This window comes from Atractosteus spatula, chromosome 20, assembly GCF_055471065.1.
Source record: "Atractosteus spatula isolate fAtrSpa1 chromosome 20, fAtrSpa1.hap1, whole genome shotgun sequence".
NCBI classification, from domain to species: Eukaryota; Metazoa; Chordata; class Actinopteri; order Semionotiformes; family Lepisosteidae; genus Atractosteus; species Atractosteus spatula.
The window spans coordinates 8,168,150-8,184,403 of NC_142725.1; the positions used below are offsets into that span (position 1 = coordinate 8,168,150).

The window sequence follows — 16,254 nt, forward strand, 5'->3', positions numbered from 1 at the left end:
ATAACAAAGTACGGCGATATACAGTACTGTCGGACTACATACTACAGTACATAGCGTGTATGATTAAGGGACGTACAGTAACTCACCCATATTTGATACTTACTGAAGACGCATTGGGAGGTTAATTGGCATCTGGGGACCATTGGCCCTCAGAGGTGAGTGTGTGCATGTCTGTATCTATCTGCCCTGCAACCCTGGATTGAAAGGAGCTGGATGGAAGCTTCTACCCAATCAGAAGAATTGGCTAGGATATGGACGGATGATAATTTTTCTATTTTGTGTTTCTGTAGTGTGTGATTTCATATTTGGTGTCCTGGCAATTTCCTCCCCACTGAAACTCTGTTTTAGTGAGTACGGTGACTTCTCTGTCACGGTGAAAACATGCCACCTGATGACCTTTTCCTCAGTGACAGGAACCTGTGGCTTTAATGCTGGTCACTGGGCTGGCCTCAGAGTTGAAAGACTGCTTCTTGTCCTTCCAGCGGAATGTGGGAACGCGCAGGCGTAGGAGTCCTGGCAAACAGTTACATGAGTGAATGATGTAACTTGAACTTTGATTGCAACGTGCTTCTGGGCAAAGTAAAAGTCCAGAAAGTCAGGGAAAATCTGGAATAGGACAGCAGTGTGTACTGTAAGTGTCCAAGTATTTCATTAAAGTTGTAGTAGCAATTTACTTCACCAAAACATCAGAAACTTTAAATTGTAATGTAAATTAAAAAAAACATGAGACAGCTGTTCAGTTGTCACACTTTATTCACTGATAAGGAACATTTCTTAAGACGGAAAATTCTTAGTACTGTTCGAGAAATAGTATAGCTTTGATACTCTAGAGATTATGCAGGCCTTATTTTTATTCAACTAAAAAATAGTGTTAATGCAGTACCTGTTTTTTCCAACTGGAGGTAAACTACAAAATTAGCACTTCAGATTCAGGTTATTTTTAAAAATAATGTCTGGATAAAAGTTTTTTTTTTATTATTTTGCCCAAATGAATTTCAATGAACTCCCCCCAGTAATTAAATGCTGCTTGTACTTTACTCTCAAAGACTATTTGTGTCCCTTTTTATTAAAAAGGGCAGCACAGTTAAATATGTGCATTGTAGCAAAGGTCGAAATAGCCTTTTTAATTCTTCATTTTAAATTAACTCTGTAATACAACTAAATAAAACCCCAGGGCAATAAGATCAATTCAAAATTAAGAATATTATGACCTGCTCTTAAAACTCATATCCGGGGAAAAATCATTAAACTATTTTGGCAGAAAACATTGTGTTACATATGCATCCAGCGTGTGATTCCATAGTGTGATGGTTCCTTTTTAGATTTTAAAAAAGGAAGGAATGTCTTAATACATGAAATTGCCAGTTAGTTTTTCATTTTTTGTTTGTTTTTTTATTTTTCTTTTGCTGGTCAACGATATGATTGTCAAGTAGAAGACTCTTCTTCAGTTGTTCACCATCGCCTGTGGAAAGAATGGAGAAGCGATAGAACCTTAGCTTTGTGGAACTATAATTTTATACATTCTCTTGCATTAGATTACTGTGAATATTACTGCAGCAGACTAACAGTCATTTATGAAGTTAGAGGGCTGGTTTTCTGCTCTAATTCATCCTCAAAGTCACAGTAAATTAGACACACGGTTTTTGCCGTAGAAAACGGCAGTTCAGTTTTTTAGCTGAAAGTAAAGTTGTTTGTGAGGTTTTTTTTTCCCACAGGCAACAAGGTGGCACAGGGGCTAGCACGGGTTAGCCTCACAGCCCCGGGACACTGGGTAACAGTTTTGGACCTGGGGTTCTGTCTGTGTGGAGTTTGTCTGTTCTCCTTGTGTTTGTGTAGGTTTCCTCCCACAGTCCACAGACATACAGTACTGTGAGGTTAAATGAGCTTCTGAGAAAGCTGACCCCGGCGAGGGTGTGTGTGTGTCTGCCCTGTGATGGATTGGTGTCCAGTCTAGGGTGTACCCTGCCTTGTGCCCAGTGCTTGCTGGGAAAGGCTTCGGCTCACCCTGAATCGGATGAAGCCGTTAGAAAACAGATGGATGGATGTTTTTCCCAGTTCGCTATTTGCATGTCGCTTCTTTCCTGTATTATTCTCTTTGTATGGATCGTTGATTGCAAAGCTAAGAACCAGGTGATAAAGAAGCTTCTTCTGGTGGAAAGGGTTGAATAGGGTTGCCGGGGGGGGTCATGTGGCAGAGAAGCCATTTTTCCCGTTGCAGCTCTGACAAAGGGGGGAGGCGGTGGAGACGGCGTGACTGTGGCGGGACTCACGGTGTTGATCCAATCGATGTAGGCGCTGACGCGGGTGAAGACGGTGGGCTTCTTGGGGTAGTTGCAGCCCAGGCCGGAGCCGAAGCTCACGATACCGTGGACCTCCCAGGACCCATCACTGCCCTGGCAGTTCAGGGGGCCGCCGGAGTCTCCCTGGAGAGCAGAGAAATGCCGGTTCGTTCGAATCCTGCAAGCTGTTTCAGACAGAACGGTCTCCCCTTCAAAAGCGAGGTGCATGTGGAGCTCATGTGGAAGCAAACTCAGCAAGCCTATGAATCCTCAAGGCCTGGTGTCCTTCACTGCTGTCTAACTCGCTATTTTTAAAAGCTCCACACATAAAACCACTGTCTTAATTAAGACGCCCCATAACTGCATAGTCTAGTTTAGTGAAGCTGAAGATCGGAGAGGAGACCGAAAGGAAGTGACCATCGCTTGCCACCCAGCTGTTAATGCAACCAAAGCAGCGATGAACCTTTTTCTGTTCAAATGTCCATTTAAAAGCTGTGGATGCCCTAAAGGTTGCAAACTGACTAGAACCCCAGCATTTAGTGGCATGAAACATGGCTATTCATTTGTGATTTTCCTCTCCCAATAATACTGAAGCACTTCCGGGTTCACATGTGTATGAGCCCTCGCCACTGCTGCCTGAGGTCGGCCCCCCCACCGCTGGGGCTCGAACCCGGGCCTCCGGTGTCACTCAACAGGGACCCAGCCAGCTGAGCTAAAGGGAGACCCCCCCTCAGCCCTGCGGCTGAGGTCCCTGCTATTCACTGGGAAGGGCGGTGACGTCCCCACGCTGGCAAGCCGGGTCACACAACCAGTAATGTCGGCCGTATGCGTTACAATAATACGTCTTCCTGTGCATAGTTGCTCAGCCACAGCTTGCCTGGCAACCGATCCCAACCAGCCAGAACCTGGATGGTAAAAGTTTTCTGAATTCGGAGCCGAGATCTTTTTTCACTTTAGTAATCCCTCAGGCCCGGGGGACTCACGTTGCAGCCTGACACCACCCCGTCCCCTCCTGCGCACACCATGGTGTCCTTCACCATGCTGCCCCACCAGTCCGGCTGCGTGCAGGTGGCGTAGTCGACGACGGGCAGCAGGGCCTGCTGCAGTGTGTCCGCGGCGGGGCCGTTAGCTGAGGAGACAAGGAGCACACGCCTCGTTAGTGCTGCCCTCACACCAGGCCCTGGACGCACAGCGGGGTCTGGGGATCTTGTAGCTCTTAGTGCTGTATTAAAGTAGAGGCATTCTTCCCATTGTGTAAAATACAATCAAGCTGCAGAGAAATTCATCACTGTTTTTAATATTGCTATTGGGCAGAACTGTGGTGCGGTGGTTAGCGTTGCTGCCTCGCAGTGCTGGGGCCCTGGGTTCAATTCCTGGGGTGCTGTCTGTGTGGAGTTTGTATGTTCTGCCTGTGTTCTCCAGGTGCTCCGATTTCTTCCCACAATGCAAAGACACGCTGGTAGGTTAACTGGCTACTGGTGCGAGTGTGTGTGTGTTTGTGTCTGTCTGCCCTGCAGTTGACTGGCATCCCATCCAGGGTGTACCCTGCCTTGTGTCCGTCGCCTGGCAGGATAGACTCTGACTCCCCCCATGACCCTGTACTGGACACATTACTCATTCAAAATTGTCAGGACGAGGTCGTCTGTGTCAAAATACTGCAGGTTCAATAAAACCATGTCCTAAGTACAAGAGCTGAAGGCTGAGCCAACCAGAAGTTCCTTGTGTAGTGACACAGGAGTGATGAGAGCCGGGACACGGATACAGAATAAGTCTGAGAGGAAGACGGCAGTGTCGGACTCACTGTAGAGGCGCCCCCAGCCGGTGACGTAGCAGGCCTCATCCTGGAGCAGTATAGCCCCCGCGTCAGGGAGACAGGCAGTCATGATGGTGTCGCTGAGGGTCACGTGCTCCTGGAGCTTGACCAGGGCGATGTCGTTCCTGCGGAAGCACACAGGTCAGAGTGAGAGGACCAGCTCAGGGCTGGTCTGGCCTTCTTTTTATTTCATTTAACCAACTTCTCTCTTCATGGTCTGCCCGCCTCAATTTATTTTTCGATGCTCATATCATCCAGGTCTCTGTTTTCAATGCTACACGACCAGAGTGAGATGCTGCTTCCAGGCTGGAGAATGATCCTCCAGAACTGTATTGCCAGAACAGCTAGTTGCGTGGAATATGGTTGGCTGAGCTCACACGATTGAAAGACATGCAATATAAAGTCAACAACATATAGCCGAAAAAAGACAGCACGCACCCAACACATCTGCACAAACCATTCTAGACACACACCAGTAATAAAATAAATAAGCGCGAGAGACTAATTCTCAGCCTTGCAATACTTTCAAAATTAAAGTGCTGAGTTTATGCCTCTTTAGCCTCAGGGTAGGTGATTTACTATGAGCTTTTCACTCAGGCCTTCCTTTCTCTCATCCCGGTCCTGTCTGCAGCCGGAACCGTACGTACCGGATGAAGAGAGAATTCCACTTCTCGTGAACGATGATGGTGGCAGCTGGAATGGCCACGGATCCGGCTTCTTCCTGCTTCAGGTTGTACTTGCCCAGGACGACTCTGTAAGTGTTCCGGCTGCTGCAGAGCACCATGGGAAACGAAGAGTGGTCATTCGCTGGCTTTCCTTCCAACAGCATGTTTTGTTAATGATGAAGCCCATCACGACGTACCAAGCCCGTAGTGGCGGATTCGGCACAGCTGATTGGCTAGAGCTTGAAATGTATTTGCCCCTGTTCGGTGTACAGCGTGGGGGGTGGGTTAGACACTTTGGTGCCTGAGCAGGTCATCTGTGTGTTTGTGTGCTGGTTCCCCAGCACGAGCATCTCTCATCTCCTCCTGCTCTTACCTGATGCAGTGAGCAGCAGTGAGGACCCAGTTGGTAGCGATCAGAGTCCCACCGCAGGTGTGATACCAGTTATTATTCCTCGTGTACTGGAGAGAGATCTAGCGTCCGGAAAAGGAAGGAAAAATGTTTTGTTTTAAGGTAGATTTTAGATTCCTTTAGCTGATTGTGCTCTCCGCCTGATGCCTCTATTTTGGGAATTTTAGCTAGATTTGGGCATGGAATTTAAAAACAGCAACGATAAACACAAAACACTGCAATCAATCCAAATAATTTTCCCTGTAGTGTCTTTTAACTCTTTCACATAAGGTCTTGTATAAGTTGGGTGTATAAAGAAAGGAAATGTGTGGTGATTGTGTGGTAATTATAGATCATAGAGTTGTGTTAACCTGAGAGCCCACTGGTGATTAGAAGGTAGTGTGGGAGTTTTAACTCTTAAGTGGCTAATGTTAATATTTTCTAAGCATTAATGCGGTTGATAATTTAAGTGAATGTAAAACATCAGGCTTACAAACATGAAGTTCTGTACCCACAACCGCTGTGGAAATATTAAGTTTCACTGACTAATCAAACACAGTTAGAGCAAAAACCCTCAGACCCCGCAACCTTACTGCCCTGGGAGTCTGATACTCCCACAGTACAGTTCTGTGATCTCACATTAACACAATCACCCATTTTACTTTCATACAGAGCACTGTGGGAGTGGGAAGCAAACCATACTGTCAACACATGTTTTCAAGAAAAGGCTGTCTGATATCCTAGTCAGTTAACCTGCTAACCAAACAGGTCAGATGTGCAAGATTGTCTCTTCTCATTTTTGTTTTTAATTACTCTGTGAAGCATATTTGTCTAATAGACTATTACTTCCCAAACCAGATGGGTACGATACTGAAAAACTGGGCTTGTATTTTGAACGTACTGTGTATTCAAATCACAAACAGCATATATCTGAACACATCTGGGTGAAAGATATTAAAATCGGTTTAAGCAAATTGTATGGATAGGTATATGAGAGGTCAATTCGAATGTAAAACCAACTTAGTTAATTCAGGTCTAGTTACTGTAGGTCTTGAGACACAGTGCTCTGATTGCTTAGAAATTTATGTTAGCATGAACAACTCACACAGAGGAACTAATGCTCGTGAAGAGCACTACAGAAAATAAAGATCAGAAAAAATAAATAAAATAAAGATTAGGTCTAATGCAACAGTAGTTTCACTGCTTAGAGCAGGGACACAGAGCTCAAACTAGCAAACAAATGCTTGTTGTCCGAAAGGGTAATCTGTTGTTTGAGGGAGAAAATGGTAGAAAGCATTAGTTTCCTAGAAAATTGTTGTAGTAAGTCTCTGAGTGTCACTCCAGAGTCAAAGGAAAAGTGTTACATTTCAGATGAAATCCTTTAGGAATGATATTATAATGACAACACCTGTCAAAGAATAGGAGCTGGTTAGAAAGTCTGGTCTTGGAACGGATCGTTGTGAAGAGACGGAATGTCGGTTTGGTGAGAGAGGGGGGCAAGTAGCCCAGGGAGGAGGGGAAGGAATGAGGAAGGGATTTAGAAAAAGATTTAGCGGAAGGCATAGTGGGTCGCAGCAGAAGCAGGTTGAAGCAGTTCAGCTGGGTAGTTGCGTTAGCATGTCAACCCGAAGAAGGCCCGAAGAATTCTTTTCAGCCTGGAATAAACCCATTATCTGTTCCTTTGCAGCCTGCGCATGCTGACGCAGCTCCCCACCTGAACTACTGCTTGTGTTGATCCCAGTCCAAAGCAGAGGGCGGCTTGAACAACATGGAGGTGAGAAGAGCAGCTTTTACCTGCCAGGGCCAGCTGTGCGGTCTGGCGTCCTCACCCCCCACGACTCTGGTCACCACCGGGGGGAAGGTGGGCCGCCCACAGCCGTAAGCTTAGACACAGAGAACACCGACCGTCAAAGACTGGGAGCTATATAACACCAACACTTAATGCTGAGGACCCAACGCTTAGCAGTTCCCATTCCACATCTCATCAGAGAGCAAACAATGGCACAGCCAGCTCAGGGGCAAGAGGAATGTCTTCAATCTGGAAACTGACTCTGAGGGCGCGTACAAGTGTGACTGCACTCGATGATGCTTCCCAATCGTCACAGCGGGTTTGAGAAACTCTGCACTAAATCTGAACTTCAGCTGTGACACTTTTAAACTGCAAATATTACACTATCGGTTTATTTAATTTAATAGCAAATGCAAACCATTCTTATTAGATGCATATCTTTCGGAACTAACTGTTGGAGGCTTAAAACACGAGAAACATTTAATTAATGTTGGAAATATCAGGAAATTAAGTATACCCAAACTCTCAGGGACTGTCAGAGTAACACAATCTTCACAAGCGAATAGCTTTTTGTTCTTGTTACTAAAGAGTACTATAAAATGAATTTGGACATTTACACTGCTGTCCAGGTTAAATATTCTTTTAACTTACCACCAGCAACAAGAAACGCAAGGAGCACGAACTTTATCATGGCTGCGTCTTCACAGTTTGCAACTGCGAGCTGCTCTTTTTAAACCCGCTGGATGTGTGCTGACGGCGAAGATTTCTGGGAAAGTTTATTTATCTATCGATCCAAAGAAAAAACAACCTTGTAGATGAACTAAAAATAATATATTTCTTTGCATTTCAGTACTGTGCACTGCCCAAACCCTAACTTATCATCAGCTGTTCCTCCATGTGTTTCAGCTCTAACTTTTCTCACTTTCTTCTCTCATGAGTCAAAGATCAAAGTTTGAGGTAACCAAGAAGTGTATGTATGATGCACATTACTCTGAAAAAACAAAAGCTTTGGTGTTAAACTGAGTCACGGCTTAAGTGTTTATGTATTCAATTACTCTCAATTGTAAGGTAAAGGTTAGATACTTTGCTTAAAGTTTGGGTTCAGTACTGAGGTTCAGCCCTCAGTAAAATACTTGGATTAGGATCGCTGCAGTCACTTTGGAGATGAAAACTGAAATAATGTAAGCTAAATATACAAAAAATGCACGATGTTAAAAGGTTTTCAGAAATATGCATATTAAATTCTGTCATCAGTGAGCTGGACTACGTGAAGAAATGCATTTCTATTCATTATTTGTTAGCCTTGTTAGTCTTTTTATGCATAATGTATACCTCTGTAAAACAGAAAAGATTCCAGGGACTAGGAGACAACCTCATTAACACAGTTACGACCATAGATTTCACAAAATAATACCCTGGAAATGGAATGCATCTTCATTGATGACCATTCCCCAAGCAGGTAAAACTTTTTATATTATGAGGCCCAGGGTTTATGCCTTTTTTCCTAATTCCTTATCAAAGGCTACAAAATGTGTCATAACAACATTCATAACACTTTATGACTATTTGTCCAAAAGACATAACAGGTGCATGAGTTATCATAACTCTCTTAACACTAATTCCAAGCCCAACCGTGGCCAAAGTACAAAAGATATATCATAACCATAATGTGCACTTTGACAAATGTTATGAACGTGTGTGTATTCGTGATTTCTTTAGGAACAACAGTGAGAAATTTTCATGACTGTTTTAACTTCTTATGTGGCCTTTGAGAATGTATAGAAAAGGCAGAGGAAGGATAGTAGTGTCGTAGTCGGATCAGTTTGATGAAAAGCCCTTTGAAAACTGAAGCTATGATCAAAATAAAGAACAAAATATTATTTAAAACATTTACTTACAACCATCATCAAGGAACACACACTTTTTCATGGTTGTCTCTCTGCCATTTACATGAACATGACAGACACCTGAGGCAGAAAGTGAACATTTGACCCCTGGACTTGGGGCAGCTATGCTATCGCCACCCCTTCTTGGGAGAATATTAAGTGTGAAACAGCAATAAATCAGAGTTAGTTGGGTTTATAGGGTTTATACAGAAGGGTTTGTGAACATGAGTGTGCCTTTTTGGTATTATATAATAGAATGTAATCATTCTATTAGTAAAATTGACTTTTTGTTTTTTATCTTATAGCATCTGGTGGTAAAGGTCCATTTGTGGAACGATGACATCCCATGAAGCATAGTACTTGCAAAGATCACGTACTTGCACGAGTACTTGGTCATGTTTGGGCAAGAACCAGCTGTGACAGTTGTGCACTTTGTGCACTTTGCACTGTGAACTGTTTAAAATGCATCTTATTCTGCAGAGGGTGTAAGAGCTTCAAGGCTGTGAAAGTTTCACCTGGCAATGATAAATGCAGTTACAGGTAAACAAAAAGTATGTGCCAATGGAAAATAGTTAAATCGTAAGAAAAACTGACGAGATTAGAGAATACTGTCGGTTTTTCAATAATTCCTACAAATAATGTAATTACTGATCACAAGAGTCTACATTTTTAATCCATCTGTTCATTCTGCATAGCTGCTGGCTAATGACACCTTGCATTGTTAATGTCACAGCTCTTCTCCGTTTCACCCAGTAAAACTGTGATGGATATTTTGCCAAATATTTTGTGCCTATGTGTTGTTCTCTAGTTTCTCCTTTTTGTCCTCATGTCTGAGGAAAGGTTAAAGGTTAGACCTTTATAAATATATATTTATGGACCAATAGATGTACTGAAATCTCCGCCATATTTCTTTCCATGCCTTGTTTTGTGACATTTATGCCTGTTTTGATGGGGCACTGGTGTTCCTTTTGAAACAAAACGTGATGGGTTGCGTTTCAACTGAAGGAGGACTAATTTAAACAGGGCATGTTATGCATGGACTTCTAGAGGTTTTAAGCTAAAGAACTGGGAGGGAGAGAAATTCAGTGTTTTAAAACAGGCCCGGGAAACTTGTTCAGTATATCCCGTGTGAGAGAATTAATAGACGGAGCAGGTACGAAATGTACAGCCTGGTTAATCAACAGAGACACTAGAGCAGAATAGTAAATAGATCACAAAGTACAATCGCTTCCACCTTAAAGTGCTTACTGTGTGTTCCTTGTTTAAAGATCATTGTCTGTCTGAGTTCTTCCTTCCACTGCTGGATCTTGGCATCAACTCGAGAAAAGTCTTGCCTCTCCACATAGACTTAATTGATTAAGTACTAGTGTTTCTACTCATCAGGCATTGGGCATATAAGATTTCTCAGAACTGATTCATTGTTTAACTCAAAGCCGTGGGAGCTGTTAAGGGTGTCCAGTTTCGATGGTTTCCCTCTAACTTCAGTATAGGACAACAGAGAGCACTAGCAAGAAGAAGCTTTGAATTGAGCAGTGTCCCAGGTGTGGAGTACCACCACTGCTCAGTACTGGGAGCATTGTTTTTGCTTATTTTCCGTACATAGATGACAGGTGGATCGATATGTAGAATATTTGTCATATTTTCTTACAATATAAAGCTTGGAGGATTAGCCAAACCAGTGGTGCAATTAGATCAATAAGGGAAGATTTAGGTAGAATTCAGAAGTGTGTTTTTTTGCATACAGATGAGAAACGTGACACAATTAATCTATGCCACAATCATAAGTAATCAATTGGAATCAGTAAGCAAACCTTAGCAAAAAGACTTCGGGGCTATGCTAGATTTCTCTAACTTTTAGAGAAAGGTATGTGAAGGGCATCAATATTTCTCAGTTTGCTAATTAATGAGTTAATTTTTAAACTGAACATAAAGGTAAGTACATATATTTTTAGGGTGTTTATCTGCAAGGTTAAATAAATGTGATAATATTTCTCTTGACAGTCAGGTGATAACATGAGTGATAACATAAATGCCAAACTTTTTTTTTCTCTTTTCGTTTTAATTTCTGTCCCCACATGTGCCCTTCTTGTATAAAAGAGCATCATCCATTCTCCAAATTTGAGACGCAGTCATGCTGAAGTTTGTCATCCTTGTGCTTTTTGCTGCTGGTGGTAGGTGAACATTAAAAATGAATAAAGTTCAATTTAACTTGATTGCTTTTCAAAAACCTCTTTTCGTTTCCCATCCTGTTATCTTACATGAATTGTATCTGACAATAATTTGTAAAGCTCTTTATCATGGTTTATTTTACTATTTTTGAAACGTGTGATGCATATTGTAGTTCTTATTACACAGGCTGCACTTGCTTATCATCTCTATTATTTCAGTATTTCAGTGGTCATTTGGAACTGTTTCCAAACTTTCAAATTATAGAAAAATATAGACTAGTGATGCACAATGAATTGCTTCTGATTTGGGTCCTAAAGAAAGTCTTCTCTAATTGGTGTGTAGAGCAATCAATCCTTCCATTTCCTAACCACTTCTTCCAATTCAGGGTCGCAGGAGAGCCGGAGCCTGTCCCAGCAAGCACTGGGCACAAGGCAGGGTACACCCTGGACGGGACGCCAGTCCATCGCAGGGCCCCACAGAGGCACAAACACACACACTCACGCTGGGGCCAATTAACCTAGCAGTATGCTCCATGTAGGAGGAACCTGGAGAACCCAGAGGAAACCCACATGAACATGGGGAGAACATACAAACTCCACACAGACAGCACCCCAGGAATTGAACCCAGGGCCCCAGTGCCTGCAATGCTAACCACTGAGCAACCTTGCCACCTGTGCGGAAAAATGATTGTTTCAAAATAAGTTATGGGGTGTTGGTGCTTGGACTATCATCCATTGTTGCTTGACTATAATTAGAAGTTGGGATGGGCTTCTGGGCTATAATTAAAAGACACTCTACCCCTTTTTTTGTGCAGAAGAGGTCAATAGCTCAGAATAACTAGTAACCACTATTTGAGATGTGGAATGGGAACTGCTAAGTGTTGCGTCCTCAGCATTAAGTGTTGGTGTTATATAGCTCCCAGTCTTTGACGGTCGGTGTTCTCTGTGTCTAAGCTTACGGCTGTGGGCGGCCCACCTTCCCCCCGGTGGTGACCAGAGTCGTGGGGGGTGAGGACGCCAGACCGCACAGCTGGCCCTGGCAGGTAAAAGCTGCTCTTCTCACCTCCATGTTGTTCAAGCCGCCCTCTGCTTTGGACTGGGATCAACACAAGCAGTAGTTTCCTAGTTGGAGTTCTGTATGCTAACTACTGTAGCACTAGACCGGATCAATCGATTGATATGTATTTGCTGTAGCTCATTACAGTTTGCCACAAGGCACTTACAGAATAATCTCTTCTGTAAAAAAAAAACATCCAAATTGTCTGTTTAAGCCAGTAATGTTTATGCAGCTGAGGAGCAAAGACCCTACAGCCATCAGCTGATACAGCTGCAGTTTGTTAGCTGGTCTGATTAGCTTGCTGTGCGTCACCTTTCAGAAGGAAGTTCCTGGTGATGAGCAGATTCAAACAGTGGATTACGAACAGGCTGTGTTTTGCAGGTTTGACTTTCTAAGCCCAGTCCAGATGTGAAGTGGAAAAGAAAAGGCTTTTGCGAGAACAGAGGGAGCCGAAAGGATCTAAAGGGCTGAATCTTTGATTATTTTTTTCTTCTTTTCCGGGCGCTAGATCTCTCTCCAGTACACGAGGAATAATAACTGGTATCACACCTGCGGCGGGACTCTGATTGCGTCCAACTGGGTCCTCACTGCTGCTCACTGCATCAGGTAAGAGCAGGAGGAGGGGAAGACTTCTGCTGAGGGGACTCCACACACATTAACAAGAGGCTTCAGACTCTCGTCTCCGGGCTGTATGACTCATCCATCGGTCACTGGAGGAGCCGCTTGACAGATGATTGTGTAATCCGTCTACAATTTACTAAATTTAAAGTTACAGTTTTCAAACATAGTATCCAGACAGTTAGACCTTTGATGATTGCTGTGTGCCACAGGATGCTTTGAAAGACACATTATCCGTACCTAATGTAGGGGTCTATTTTGTGTGTGCAATAAAAATAAATTGGTAACGATTCATTTCTGACCTGTCTGCAGTTTTTCCACTCACTGTCCGCTTCTCGTCATCACCCTGCAGCAGCAGCAACACCTACAGGGTGGTCCTGGGCAAGTACAACCTGAAGGAGTCAGAGCCCGGATCTGCGGCCATCCGTGCGGCTAAGATCGTCGTTCATGAGAACTGGAACTCTTACTACATCTGGTGTGTATGGGCAGCAACGTCCTCCTTCAAGGGGAAAAGGCTCTTGACCGGGCGGTGTTAGGGGTGGAAAATAAAAGTGTTTTAAGGCTCTCACACTCCAGTCCATCAGTTACATCACTATTACAACAACATTTTAACTTCAGAAAGGGGACGGGAATGGACGACCGAGCCTTAAGGTTTGCCCGTGCCTGCTGTCCTCACTTCAGGCTCTGTGTTCCTCAGGAATGACATCGCCCTGGTGAAGCTCCAGACTCCTGTGACCTTCAGTGACACCATCATGCCTGCCTGTCTTCCTGACGCTGGGGTCATCCTGCCCAACAGAGCACCGTGCTACGTCACCGGCTGGGGCCGTCTCTGGAGTGAGTGCGAGGGGGGGGGGGGGGTTGATTCAGGCTTGTCTGTTGTTTTAGCGTCAGCACTGACCCTCCTGTGAGTACGACCTCAGTGTGCTGCAATGGCTGTGTTAGCTGTGGTAGCCTTGGTGTAGGAATATAGCGGTTGTTTTAAGCCAATCCTTTTTATTTGATTGATCAGTTTTAACATAGTCTTTAAATAGTACGCAAATGAACATGAATTCATCTTATGAGATTAATTAGAAAGAATTCTTCCCAGTGTTTTTAAAGGGCATAAAGTCAACATTACTAATTACAAGGCACACAAGCTCTGCATGAGTAAAAGATCAGCACTTGGTGTATGTGTTTGGTGTCGGGGCTCTGCGGCTGGCACTGGAGGTTGACCCTGATGGGCAGCTGTTTGTCTTCTCAGCGAATGGACCCCTGGCGGACGCACTGCAGCAGGCCCTGCTGCCCATTGTCGACCACGCCACCTGCACGCAGCCGGACTGGTGGGGCAGCACAGTGAAGACGACCATGGTGTGCGCAGGAGGGGATGGGCAGCTGTCCAGCTGCAACGTGAGTCTCGGGACGAGTGCCTTTCAGTGAAAATCGTTTTCTATCTCCAAGGATTTCCTAGAACACATAAAAGCAGGTATTTGGACTATGGGCACATCACTACGATACCCTAAGATTTATCACAGCCTACAGCCTAAATGTGCCTTACCATACTAGATTAGGGTGTGTATCTTCAGTTTATTTCAAGGTTTACAAGGAATGTGAGAGGAAAGTGAGAGAGTAAGTATTCATCTTCATTCCCTGAGGCCATAAAATCATGAAATTCTGTGAACGAGAGGCCAATTGTTTGTTTGCTCGTAGCTAAATGACCCGAGGATACCAGGTGTTTCATGAAGGAGGCCAGGGTATCAGCTTCAAAAAGCAGCTCGTTTCAATCTCCAGTAACTGCCTGCATAAAGAAATGCTTCCTGTTCTGGTCTGGTTCTGAAGACCTGCTGTTTGTACAGCAGTGCTGTGCAACTCTACCTGACTTTCGAAAGGAGGCCTTGTTGTGAAGGTGTCACACGTCATTGTGTTGTCCAGGGAGACTCCGGCGGCCCCCTGAACTGCCAGGGCAGTGATGGGTCCTGGGAGGTCCACGGTATCGTGAGCTTTGGCTCCAGCCTGGGCTGCAACTACCCCAAGAAGCCCTCCGTCTTCACCCGCGTCAGCGCCTACATCAGCTGGATCAACAACGTGAGTCCAGGCAAACGTAGCTGCATGCTGGAGTTCGCATTTCTGTGCTGCTTTCTTGCAATACTATTTAGAAAACGATGAGCTAGTTTAGCTGGAATACTTAACAAAGCTACAAAAGTATCAACAATGAAGAACAAGGGAGAATATGTTCAAAGAATAGTACTTTGAACACAAGGCAAAAAAATGAACAGGAAAAATATAATTTCACTATGTGAATAAACTGTTCTTGGATCATCTCGCCCTCTTGCATCACAACTGTCCTAAGAGATACACACAACCTCTGCTAATCCATCCATATTGGAGGCTATCGTATTTGGAAGCGCACTCAAATCACAGTACGGCTTTGCATAGCCAAATTATTGCATTTGTATGCATTTGCTCAGCTAAAGGAGGGTTTTGTTTTTCCTTTCACAGGTTATGGTTAGAAACTAAAGAAGAGTGCAGTCCACACTACTGCTGATGAGCGAATGAACTGTATGAGAAATAAAATAATGTGAATAAATAACACTGTCAACTAGCTCCACTTCTTCAAACATTCTGGTTTTTTGTAGCTGAATGGAAATGCCCACTTCACTAGACACTGGTGTAGCCTCAGTTTCTTGTGATGTTGAAAGCAGAGTTGAAGCCATTGTTAACAGGAATATGAATCCGCTCAGCACAGAAGGCTTTTCCTCAACGTATTACCACCAAAGCACTCCAGGAACGCTGTGTGTGGGAAGCCTTCATATATACTTTTGTCACAAATGGTGACCCCTAAATGCAGGAACTGCTTTTGAAAGTCAGCTTTGTAGCCAACGATGCCACCTAGCAATTATAAGGGTGCTAGGACCCTTCACCCCACTCCATGTAACAGGTTCTCTATATCTCCCAGAACCACCAGTGCACCCACAGACCAGCACCAGACACCAGTATTGCCCCTTTTATTCTCTAGTAATTCCCACACTCCTCACTGTCTACTCCAAAACACAGAACCTACGACCCGCCAGGCTTCTCCAAGCACACACTCGATTGCCAGAGGTTCAGACAGCCCATTTAAGGAGGAAAAGAAACGGTACATGGAAGTCCTCTCTCCCTATACAGAACAAGCCCGTCAGTCCGTAAAAAAAGGAAAACATTTGTCCACGATAGTCTCTGTTGGGAAGAAGAAGCCAGAAGCCTGCATCCTCTCACAGGCCCTGTTCATTTTCCACTCTGTCTGTGGCCCCAGTACCAGCTCTCCAGGCCCAGAACAGTACCTCAGTTGTGTTGCTCATGTCTCCGTTGATCTGCAGTTCCTGGCCCGGCTGCTCCTCTTTCCTGAGGTCTCGCTGAAAGCGGCTTCCCCTGTTCAGGCCGTCTTGCACAGAGGGGCACACGGGAGGAACAGAGCGCTTTGTCTGTCTGTGACCGTCGCGGTTCCGCGCGGGCTCGTGCCCGTGCCCTCGCCGCTCCACCCCGCCGGTTCGTCCCGCAGCACCTGGGCGCGAACCCGGATCTCTGGCGTAACACAACAGAGAACCAGCCGAGTGAGCTAAAGGAGACCTCCCCCAG

General features: G+C 44.5%; 2 protein-coding genes across 2 annotated transcripts; one reads left to right on the plus strand and one right to left on the minus strand.

The window, feature by feature from the left end:
• Positions 1-745: 745 nt before the first annotated feature.
• On the minus strand, positions 746-7,660 carry ela2l (elastase 2 like). The gene is made up of 8 exons (XM_088938425.1): positions 7,586-7,660; positions 6,940-7,028; positions 5,131-5,228; positions 4,740-4,862; positions 4,081-4,217; positions 3,263-3,408; positions 2,271-2,423; positions 746-1,462 (listed from the first exon to the last, which is right to left on the minus strand). The coding sequence occupies exons 1-8, from the start codon at positions 7,623-7,625 to the stop codon at positions 1,445-1,447; spliced, it is 804 nt and encodes a 267-aa protein (XP_088794551.1). The 5' UTR covers positions 7,626-7,660; the 3' UTR covers positions 746-1,444.
• A 1,479-nt stretch (positions 7,661-9,139) lies between these two features.
• On the plus strand, positions 9,140-15,214 carry LOC148817473 (chymotrypsin-like elastase family member 2A). The gene is made up of 9 exons (XM_088938426.1): positions 9,140-9,360; positions 10,918-10,991; positions 11,943-12,031; positions 12,554-12,651; positions 13,016-13,138; positions 13,361-13,497; positions 13,904-14,049; positions 14,572-14,724; positions 15,139-15,214. The coding sequence occupies exons 2-9, from the start codon at positions 10,952-10,954 to the stop codon at positions 15,154-15,156; spliced, it is 804 nt and encodes a 267-aa protein (XP_088794552.1). The 5' UTR covers positions 9,140-9,360; positions 10,918-10,951; the 3' UTR covers positions 15,157-15,214.
• The last annotated feature ends 1,040 nt before the right edge of the window (positions 15,215-16,254 follow it).

Coding starts and splice junctions, on each gene's coding strand:
- LOC148817473 (XM_088938426.1), top strand. CDS start 10,952: ATGCTGAAGTTTGTCATCCTTGTGCTTTTTGCTGCTGGTG. Junction 13,498..13,903: donor CGGCTGGGGCCGTCTCTGGA/GTGAGTGCGAGG, acceptor TTGTCTTCTCAG/CGAATGGACCCCTGGCGGAC. Junction 14,050..14,571: donor GGCAGCTGTCCAGCTGCAAC/GTGAGTCTCGGG, acceptor TGTGTTGTCCAG/GGAGACTCCGGCGGCCCCCT.
- ela2l (XM_088938425.1), bottom strand. CDS start 7,625: ATGATAAAGTTCGTGCTCCTTGCGTTTCTTGTTGCTGGTG. Junction 7,029..7,585: donor TGCGTTTCTTGTTGCTGGTG/GTAAGTTAAAAG, acceptor TCTGTGTCTAAG/CTTACGGCTGTGGGCGGCCC. Junction 4,863..5,130: donor ACTGCTGCTCACTGCATCAG/GTAAGAGCAGGA, acceptor GGTGCTCTGCAG/CAGCCGGAACACTTACAGAG.